Source organism: Arachis ipaensis, chromosome B10 (assembly GCF_000816755.2).
Source record: "Arachis ipaensis cultivar K30076 chromosome B10, Araip1.1, whole genome shotgun sequence".
NCBI lineage: Eukaryota > Viridiplantae > Streptophyta > Magnoliopsida > Fabales > Fabaceae > Arachis > Arachis ipaensis.
The window spans coordinates 133,974,263-133,985,897 of record NC_029794.2 but is presented as its reverse complement, the minus strand read 5'-3'; the positions used below and the strand labels follow the sequence as shown (position 1 = coordinate 133,985,897).

Here is an 11,635-nt window from a genome sequence, read left to right as displayed (position 1 = left end):
TTTTGGTGATGTAGATGTAACATTATATTAGCCGCAATAAAAGAGAATAAACAAGAAAGAAAAAGTTGCATATCCCATAAAATTCTGATGAATCTCATCACTGGTTATTTGGTTACCAACATGATGCATGGGATCCAATTACAAACGAATGGTTATAACCATGGCAGGGGTAATAAATACGCAACCATGCATGCTAGCCATATATAAAAAATTAACTATTCGTATATACATGTGAAAATATAAAATATATATTAAAAAATTTTAGTTAAATATAACATATTTTTTATATTAATATAACATATATTATTTAGAAATAAAAATTATTAATAATTTAGTCAAATGTGTTTATTAATCACCAAATACATAAACTTAATCTCGTAGTATTTTATATCTCGAGTAAATAGTTAAATTGGTCCATGAAAAATTATTTAATCTCTAAATTAATTTTTGAAAGATTAAATTAATCAAAATCGTTCTTGAAAAATTTAAAATTAATTATGTTAATCCATTCGTCTATTGTGTCACTAATAACGTTAAATTTTGCTAATGTGATACGTTAATTTTTTTTATGAGGATTCAGACATATACACGTGTCCAAACCATTAGAAAATCGGAGCCTAACCCAACAATCCGACCCGACAATCACATACTCTCCTTTTTCTCTACGCGTTTCAGTCTCCATGCCGGTTTCAACAATTGCTGCCTTCATCAGTTACTGTCCCCTCAGTGATTCAAATAATATTGTATTTGACTGTCTTCCATTTTATCCGTCAATGCCTTAATTTTATCAAAACTAACATACCATGTCAATGAAATTTAACATCATTAGTGACAGAATGAACGAAATAATTAACGTGATTAATTTTAAATCTTTTGAGAACGATTTTGATTAATCTAATTTTTTGAGGAATCAATTTAGAGATCAAATAATTTTTCATAGACCAATTTAGCTCTTTGTATTTTCGTACGAAAAAAGAACTTATTTATTAAATAGAATCTCCTTTTATATTAGCTTTTTTTTTTTCCCCAGAATCTGGATTCCCTTAGAACATATATATATAAATTCTACAAGCAATAAAGTCAATAGAAGAGATAAAGATGAATGATGAGACAAAATGTATTGTGAGACCACCGAAGCTATTTTTCATTTTTTCTTATATCCTTTCTAAATTCTAATATATCGAACATGCGGCGAAAAGGGTTCGGATTCTCTAAAATGAAAAATAAAAAAAGGCATAATAAATAGAATCTTCTTCTTGTTTTGTTGTTGTGTGTGATGGTTGGAGAGTGGGGATGGATGAAATGATGATGGAGGGTTAGAGAATGAATAGCATGTGGATGGAGAAAATTGAAAGAGACTCGAGGATAAAATTGGAAAAACAATTTGACTAACTTCTAATGTTAACTAAACTTGACGTGTGATTGGATTAGTTTTTATAAAATTAATGGATTATGTTTATTGATTCGTACAAATATAAAGGAAAATCAATTTTTTTCTGAATTCATACGTAAATATATTATTTTTATTCAAAACTTATGTTTAATTACTTGCATTGTATAGCCAATGAGTTATAACTCAAATGACATAGTCTTCCCATACTCAATTAAGAGATTGCAAGTTTGAGTTTCTTATCTTTGGTAAAAAAAAAAAAAATTACTTGCATTGTATATGTAAATGTAGTTCAACTAATTTAGGTTAGTCGAATAGTAAATTTGTTCGTCCATTTAAGTAAATGTTGTTTTATGTATACGATAATTTATTAGTTAGTAATTAGTCTTAAATAGAATTTAGATTTGTGATAAATTAATTCTTATTTTATTAGACTAGAAGATACTATAAACCCAAAAAAAAATAAATAAATGCAATTGCATTGGACCAATTTAAAAGCTATATTTTTTGTAAAATTACAAAATTTAAAAANTATTTTTAGTCATTAATATTTAAAATTGTGAACTAAAAATATATTATTAAATTATTAAATAAAAAATTGAATTAATAATTAAAAATTATAATAAAAAATAAATTTTAATAATTTTTGAGTATTTTTCTACATAAAACATATATATACGTATGTATGTATGTAGAAAGTATTATACCTATAGGCTATAGCAGGAACACTTTGATTGTGTTACACATCACATCACTTCATCAGAATCTTAAATTCCGTGGCCAATGCGATATCCTTATTATACATCAAAGGTGAAAAAAGTTACATGATTCACATTTTATTCTCGCTGCAGGAATATCCGATTCTTCTTTTTAACAATTAAAGTAATTCCAAGAATCGGACTTCAAAATGAAAATGAAAATGAAAATGCGAGAGAGAAAGGGATAGTACCTACGACCACTCTAATAAGTAAAATTATTTCTAAATTTTTGTTTACTTATTTATTATGTGTTTTTTGTTATAAGAATTTTGACAAAAAAAAAAAATTGGAAATGGCATAGGTTAATTTTAGGTACCAAATTGGGTTAATTAACAATATTTCTAATTTTCCATGGGGTATATATATGTACTGCAAAATCATTTCTTAGCTACGATTTTAGAGTATGAGGTTTACTAGTCCAACCGATTGATTATATTAGAGACTCATCAATTGTTATAATGAAATACAATATTCTTTTTAATGTATATTAGATTATAAACATAAAGAAACAAAAATATTGTTAGATATATATATAACTACAATTCATTTGACATTATCTAATATCTTAATAACCTTTGAAGAGAGAAGATTTCTTGCTTTTTTTAATAATAAATAAAAAAATGTAGGTGACAACTCACATGTAATTATTTTCATGTGAAGTTAATAGTTAAAATATATTAAATTATTTAACATATTTGACTAAGTTATCATCTAAGTATTCTCAATTATCAACGTCATAAAAAATTTTATATTTATTATTTCACATCAAAATACAAATATTTATCTATCATTATACGTAGTATTTTTCAATTTTGCAGACACACAATTTCACAGTCACCATACTTATGAAATAAATAAAGGAAATTATTTTTTTGCAATTTTACACACAATATTAGTGAAATTGAAGCAAATTAAAAGAAAGCAAATAAACATAATCCTAATCAGCCAATGAGTAATAGCTCAAATGACATAGTCTCCCCATACTCAATTAAGAGGTTGCGAGTTCGAGTCTCATATCTTTGGTAAAAAAAAAAAAAAAACATAATCCTAATCCAGATACAAAATAAATGCCGAAAAACATGACAAATCTAAATCAACAAAATATACTTTAAATTTAGGTTAAATTTCAACTCTGTTTAGGTTTTGCACACCCTTATCAAGTTACCAAGGTTTCTCAAACCAAACAAACATCTAAGTAATCATTTATGACTTTTTTTTTTATAAAGATCCATGAAAAAAATATTTAAAATAACAAAGTGATAGTTTGATCGATATTAATAGTGATTAACTCATATATAGTTATGTTCATATGAAGTTAATAATTAAAAATTATTAAATGTAATAATTTTTAACTATTAACTTTACATGAAAACAAATTGCATACGAATTTTCACCTTATTAAATTTATATTTTTTGATTCAAGTGTTGTGTGAGTTTTATTGTTCTTCTTCCTGCCACTAGAAAATTATGTATATTATTATTGCTAAGTTGTAAATTTGATGTACACTTAAATTAGATGATTATAAATGAAGAGTTATTTACATTATCAATTTAAAATACCAGCTTAAATTAGATGGTTGCACACTAAATTAAAAAAAAGTCAAGCTTAGGCTAATTTAATTGCAGAAATATAATTTTTTCAAAAGTAAACACTAACACGTCCAATGTCATTTGCAAATATCTTTAGAAAAAGAAAAGAAAAATGAAATTGGTCAACCAAACATGGGAAGCACTTAACCCAAACATGCAAATATGAATTTAACATAAGTGACTCGCACGAATAAACATGTCATACCAAACTCTTCCTCTCATATATGTATAAATATTCATTCACAAAACTTAATACTCATGAAATTAAAGTTAATCATGTCTTCATTCAAATCATACGGCAAAGTTGATGAACATGACCAAATGCTACACCAAACCCAAATAAAAACCCGAAAGAGAATCATAATCATAACCCTCTCCTCAATAATCCTCGTTGCTGTTGTCCTTGCTGCTGTTTTTGGAATTCTCAATAATTCTCGTGATCATAACTCTCAACAAGATGGTAGTTATCATAATCTCTTCTCGTCTTATATTATTTTTGCGGAAATGTTTGGTAACCAAAGAAAATCAGCTAAAAACAGCCATAATTTGCCTTATTTAGTATTCATTAATTGTTGCGACAATTAATTAATGCTAAATAAGGTAAGTTCTGGTTGTTTTTTTGGGTATCTTTTATGGCGCGTAAATTTTACTTATAGAATTCAAATATGAAAAAGTAGGTCCCACCATATTGTATTTTTACTTTGGTGAAACTCAGATGAAGTCAACTTTAGGTGAAGTTGATACCTAAGAGCCGTTAGATGATTTGACTATTTGACTAAATTTTCATCCAACGACTCTCAAATATCAACTTCACCTGAAGTCGACTTCACCTGAGTTTTTACCGTCTTAACAAATGTTTGTAAGATATTTCTGTTTTGTTCGTATAACTTTTTTATTATTAATAATTTTGGAGCAATTATTGCGAAATGAAGGTGGTTCAGTGCTCGCCACGTCGGTGAAGGCGATTTGCGACGTGACATTGTACAAGGAATCATGTTACAGTAGCCTGAGCTCTGTTGTGAACTCATCAGCAGGGGAGGTTAAGCCAGAGGAGCTATTAAGGTTGTCCATTAAGGTGGCCTTAGAAGAAGTGTCAAATGTTGTTAGTAGCTATTTCTCTTCTGATAGTGGGGGGCATAATGGACATTTCCAAGGCTTGAATAATGATGGTAGGGCAAAGGAGGCTTTAGACAATTGTAAAGAGCTTTTGGATCTTGGAGTTGATCATCTTAATAACTCTTTGTCTTCTGTGGATTCCTCTTCCCTTTTTGAAATCTTTGATGATCTTCAAACATGGTTAAGTGCTGCAGGTATGTATCATACATTATTTTTAGGTTTAATTACTCTATTGGTCCTATAATTTTATGAAATTTTTAATTAGGTTTCTATACTTTTTTTTCTTTTTAATTGGGTTTCTACACTAATTTTTTTTCAATTAAGTCCCTCTTAGTAGTAATTGACTTAATTTTATAGGGATCCAACTAAAAAAAAAGTTGGTATAGAGATCTAAATAAAAGAAAAAAAAAGTGTAGGGACTCAATTAAAAAAAAATTTGGTGCAAGAATTCAATTAAAAAAAAAATATATAAGACCTAATTAAAAAATTTGTAAAACTATAGGACTAACAAAGTAATTAAACCATATTTTTATTTCAAGGTCAAAATAGAGTTAACTTTTGATGGATAAATTATGTTCCAAGAAAAAGTTGCAAAATTAGTGGAGAGTTAAAGGTTAAAGTGAAAAGTAAATAAAAAAATTGGTCACCAAATCCAATTTAATTATATTTTTTAATTAGATTAATAGACACTAAAATTAACTATCAATATTAGTAGTTGACATAATCATTTTTAATTAGATAAATTAGTTATTTAAATATTATTAGTCCGTTTAAACAAATATCAATATCTATAAAACTACTTGATATATAAATAGGTACATACCAACAAACTTGCATTGAAGGGTTTGATGAGGAAAAAGAATCACTAAAATTGAATGCAACAAACTACCTTAAAAACTCAACAGAGTTCACCAGTAACAGCCTGGCCATCATCACATGGATGAAGAAGGCGGCCGCAATGACCGTGAGCCGGCGGCGACGCCTGCTAAGTTCATCATTTCCAGAATGGGTTAGTTCCAAGGACAGGAAGTTACTTGGAAGCAAAGAAAAGAGTAATATTGTTGTGGCCAAAGATGGGAGTGGGAAATACAAGACAATATCCGAGGCATTGAAACATGTTCCAGAGAAGAGTAGTAAGAGGACAGTGATTTATGTGAAGAGAGGAGTTTACTATGAGAATGTTAGAGTTGAGAAGAACAAATGGAATGTGATGATGATTGGTGATGGCATGAATGCTACTATTGTTTCTGCTAGCCTTAACTTTGTTGATGGCACACCAACCTTTTCATCTGCTACTTTTGGTAAACAATAATCTAATTCTTTTTCTTTCTATTTTAATTTCGGTGAAAACTCAGGTACAGTCGACTTCACGTGAAGTTAATACCTGAGAGCCGTTAGATGATTTGACTAAATTTTTATCTAACAGCTCTCAGATATCAACTTCACACGAAGTCGACTTCACCTGAATTTTCACCTTTAATTCCTCTATTCACGTGCATTTGTCTTCACGTGAAGTTAATAGTTGAGAACTGTTAGATAATAATTTAATCAAATTTGTCATATCATCTAACGGTTCTCAAATATCAATTTTACGTGAAAATAAATGAGTGTGAGTTTCCACCTAATAAGACGAAGACTCACATGCAGTTATTTTCATGTGAAATTGATAGTTGAAAACCATTAGATGATGATTTAGTCAAATTAGTTAAATTATCTAACCGTTCTCATATATCAATTTAATATGAAAATAACATATGACTTCCTACAAAATAATAAAAGGCAATTTAACACATTTAGTGTCCTAATTTCTTTTTTTTTTTCTTTTTTTGTATTAGGTAGTTAACAATTGATGAGCAAAAATATCTAATAAGACATGACTAGCTAGTATATGTTTTTCTTTTCAAATTAACTATTTTTTATCATTTTGTTTTATTGAAAAGTTAATTTAAAAATAAAAAACACTATAAAGAAATTTAGTTAGAAAAAAAATCATAATTACTTTTAAGGTTTATTTAGGTGATCTTTTAAAAAAATAACAATAGTTTGATACTTGAATATCTTATAAACAAAAGGTTTATCTTTTGTTTACTAATTATATCTCGGTACGACGATATAATCAAATTATTATAAGCAAATTTTTTAATAAACACCAAATATATATATTCTAATATAGTAGCTACTTTTTAGCATTCATATAATATAATTGAGCATTAAAAATGTTAAATACCTAATACATATATTTAACATACACAAAATAAATAAATAGAGAAGAAATTAATAATTTACTCAAATTTTGAGTAGTTACCTTACCTCTCTTGAATAAAAGCTTATATTATTCTGTTTATATATAAAAGCTGTGTTTGGAAATATTAAAAATTGGAGACTCACATGTTTATCTTCATATAAAGTTAATAGTTAAAAATCGTTAGATGATAATTTAGTCAAACATATCAAATTATTTAATGATTTTTAACTAACAATTTCACGTAAATACAAACTGCATGCGAGTTTTTGCCACATTAAAAATATTAGTTAAATACCTAATAAATATATTTATGGTTTAATTATTTTGTTGGTCCCTATAGTTTCGTGAAATTTTCAATTAGATTCCTATACTTTTTTTCTTTTTAATTGGGTCCCTGCACCAAATTTATTTTTTCAATTAAGTTCCTCTTAGTAGTAATTGGCTTAATTTTATAGGGACCCAACTAAAAAAAATTGGCACAGGGACCTAAATAAAAGAAAAAAAAAGTATAGGAACCCAATTAAAAAAAATTGGTGCAATGACTCAATTAAAAGAAAAAAAAAAGCATAAAGACCTAATTGAAAATTTTGCGAAACTATAGAGACCAGCAGAGTAATTAAACCTATATTTATCATACACAAAATAAAGAATTAGAGAAGAAATTAAGAATTTACTGAAATTTTGAATAAAAGCTTAAAATGATTGTGTTTTGTATATAAAAGCTGTGTTTGGGAAGAATTTCATAGCAAGAGACATGGGATTTAGAAACACAGCTGGTCCACAGAAGCATCAAGCAGTGGCACTAATGACAACTGGGGATGAAGCTGTTTATTACAGATGCCAATTTGATGCATTTCAAGACACACTCTATGCTCATTCCAATCGCCAATTTTACAGAGAATGCAACATTTTTGGTACAGTTGATTTCATCTTTGGCAACTCTGCTGTTGTCATTCAAAATTGTAACATTTTCCCAAAGTTACCAATTCCTGGCCAGCAGAACACTATCACTGCACAAGGCAAAACTGATCCCAACATGAACACAGGTATATTCTCTTTTTTTATTTTTTTTTAATTGAATAAAAACAATAACTATACTCTTTGTTGTTAAAAAACTGATGGAGATAGAAAAGTAATTACAATAAGCCCCTAACTTTTTGCCCCGTGAACATTTTCGTCCTTGACCATTGAAAAATACTTTTAAGTCCCTGACCTTCACAAAATTTGGACGGATCAGTCCCTTCGTCCAAATGCCTCCGTCAGGGGACTGATCCGTCCAAATGCCTCCGTCAGGGACTGATCCGTCCAAATTTTGTGAAGATTAGGGACTTAAAAGTATTTTTCAATAGTCAAAGACAAAAATATCCACAAAACAAAAGGTCAAGGACCTATTTGTCTTTTTTTTTATTTTTAATATTTAATTGTAAAGAGATTGCAAAACACTTCAAAAAATCTGTTACTTTTTTTTTCCCATATAATCCTTGTCTTTAAACTCATAATAAACATATATAATTAGATTCTATTGATTTATTAATCACAACTCAATAAAAATGAACTTATATATCTACGTTTATATATCTCGCAAGTTCTAGTTGGTTTTGGCTAATTTCTTTTAATTATCAAACGTTTTTGCTCCTATTATATATAACCGAAATATTTGGTAACAAAAAAAATTAGTTAAAATTTGTTTTATTTAACCTTCATTAATTATTATTGAAATTAATGAATGTTAAATATAATAAGTTTGAATTATTTTTTTTTGTCTTCCTAGCATTATATATAACGAAGACAAGAAAAATTTGATGCACAATTTTTTTTCTAAAATATCTTTCATCGTATATAATTCATAAAAAGATATTAAATTAAAAATCGAAATCAATAAACATAGAGTATGCTAGTTAATGATAGTAAATAAATATGATATTGTTAAATTCTATGATATATGGACACGGACACGGACATGGGATACGCGTATTTTATTAATATTAAAATATAAATTAATTTTGAATTATTTTTAATATTTTTTTAATTATATAAAGTATTTAAAATATATTTTGTTTTAATAATTAATAATATATACTATTTTTAAACTCATTTCAATAATACATATGAAGAATAAGACTAAATACGTTGACACATAATGGTATTAAAACACGGTTGGACACAGAAGACACACGTGTGTCGGACGAGTGTCAACGTGTGTCGTGTCTGACATGTATCCGACATGAAGACACGACAAATCAAGAAAGTGTCCGTGTTTCATTGGTTAAATTAAACAATTGAAATCTATGAACATGGCAGGTATCTCAATACAAAATTGCAAGATTTCAGGCTTTGGGAACTTGAGTTCTATCCAAACATATTTGGGAAGGCCATGGAAGGATTACTCAACAACAGTGTTCATTAGATCCAGAATGGAAGCTTTAATTAACCCAAATGGATGGTTACCTTGGGTAGGAAACTCAGCACCAGACACCATCTATTATGCTGAATTTCAGAACTATGGACCAGGGGCTTCTACAGCAAATAGAGTAAAGTGGAAGGGCTTGAGAGCTATTTCTTCTAAACAAGCTACCAAGTTTACAGTCAAGACTTTTCTTGGTGGCCAAAGATGGATTCCTGCATCTTCTGCTCCTTTTCAGTCTGATCTGTGACAACCAACATTCTTAATTATGATCAGATGCAAAACTTCATTAATTCCGTTCTCATAATCATGTTTTTATTATATTTTTTTGGGGAATAAATTATGATTTTGAATTATAAAATATTTGAACACAGACTTTGAAAGAAAGTAACTAATTCAAACGCTTATTCCTACCACAAAATTAACCAAAACTTTATAGTAATATTGCGAAATAATATTATAAAAGATAATTATTTTTTTGAGGCGGCGTTGCATAATTGAGTGCATGTGTAAAATCGTTTTAAATTGATAACATATCAAAATTAAAAATCAATTGTGACTATTTTTTATTTTTACACAAATAACAAATTCCCTCAACACTAAAAGAAAGAGAACATATCAATCCAATGTGCAAAAAATTAATCTGTCACATTAATCATAAAAAATAACCATTTATAGAAATTATTTTCCTTCCTTTCATTACCGATTTTCTTCCATTCAGAATCCAAGCATTACATACATAAATTTATTATCCAACAAATAAACAATATAATTCTCTATTTTCCCTATTGTTAACTTCTTTTTTTTCTCCTAATAATTCAACGGTGAATATTCGCAATCAAGTTGATAGTTGATAGACTGTAAACTAACATATCAAATCATCTAACAGTTCTGGAACTAACAACTTCATATAAAAACAACTGCATATGAATTTTTACCTAATTTAGCAAGCCTTCAGTATAGGGTATATCTGTATCTGGAAGCCATGTATTCCCCAAAGTGAAATTAAGAACAGTAAAATTAGAAGCTTGTGTAGCATTCAAAAGCACATAACCAGGCCAATGAACTCTATTACTAGTGTTAGAACCAGGTCCATAATTATTGAATTCTCCATAAAAGAGAGTATCCAACCCAATTGTTCCATTCCATTCTAACCATCCAGAAGGTTCTATGAGATCACCAATATAAGACTGCAAATACACCGTCCTCGAATACTCCTTCCATGGCCTACCTAAGTAGGTCATGGTGGACGAAGTATTCAAGTCCGGTGCAGCACTAATGGTGCAGTTATGGATCGAGATTCCGGTGTTCATGTTAGGATCATTTCTTCCCTGAGCAGTCACAGCATTCTTTTGATTGGCCATTGGATTTCTGGCGTAGATGTTGCAGCTTTGGAAGACTACGGCGGCGTTGCCGAAGATAAAGTCAACGGTGCCATAAATGTGGCATTCTCTGTAGAATTGTCGGAGAGAGTGGACGTAGAGCGTGTCTTGGTAGCCTTCGAAGCTGCAACGGTAGAATGTGGAGAGGTCGGCGTTGTTTCGCACCGCCACGGCTTGGTGTTTTTCCGGTCCGGCCGTGTTTCTGAAAGTAATGTCCACCGCAATAAATCTTTCTCCGCTAACAGCTGCATTAATTCAATGTATTAATATAAAACATCATATACAATTGTTAAATTCAAAAGGGAAAGTATAGGTAAATAATAAAAATATTAAACAATGTGAATAATAGATATATCGGATGTTTATTTCACTAGGTGTGTGGATGGTTATTCTAATATTAAAATTTAGGTGGATAATTTGGAGATGTAGTGTATTTTTATTTTATTGGTAGTTGTTTATGTTGTTCAAAAAATTATTAGTTATCTAGTATAACCCAATTCAAAAATGCTTTTTTTTTTAATTTTCTATAAGTTGTGCAAGTTATTTAAGCTTAAACAAATTCTGTATATTGGTAAAGTGGTAATTATTTAATGTCATTTTGAATCAATTTAAATTCATTGAGTGATCAGCTTATTCATTGACATAAACAGAGAATCTGACTCTTATTTGCTGTAAGCAGTAATCTATTAATAATTAACTCAAATTCGTAATAAATTAATTTTTAATTTGACTAGTTAAAAAATATATATC

General features: G+C 28.6%; 2 protein-coding genes across 3 annotated transcripts in view; one reads left to right on the top strand and one right to left on the bottom strand.

The window, feature by feature from the left end:
- Positions 3,990-9,753, top strand: LOC107623563 (probable pectinesterase/pectinesterase inhibitor 46). The gene is made up of 5 exons (XM_016325892.2): positions 3,990-4,198; positions 4,671-5,048; positions 5,670-6,155; positions 7,822-8,145; positions 9,401-9,753. The coding sequence occupies exons 1-5, from the start codon at positions 3,997-3,999 to the stop codon at positions 9,751-9,753; spliced, it is 1,743 nt and encodes a 580-aa protein (XP_016181378.2). The 5' UTR covers positions 3,990-3,996.
- Positions 9,540-11,635, bottom strand: part of LOC107623564 (probable pectinesterase/pectinesterase inhibitor 47) — a 7,277-nt gene continuing 5,181 nt past the window's right edge. The window contains exons 3-4 of one of the 2 annotated variants that reach the window (XM_016325893.2): positions 10,442-11,130; positions 9,540-9,747 (exon numbers count right to left, since the gene is read on the bottom strand). In XM_016325893.2, coding sequence (XP_016181379.2) covers positions 10,442-11,130 — 689 coding nt within the window. In that variant the 3' untranslated portion in view covers positions 9,540-9,747. Of the gene's footprint in view, positions 9,748-10,174; positions 11,131-11,635 lie in introns of those variants that run through there. The other variant, XM_021113517.1, reaches the window with a different exon arrangement.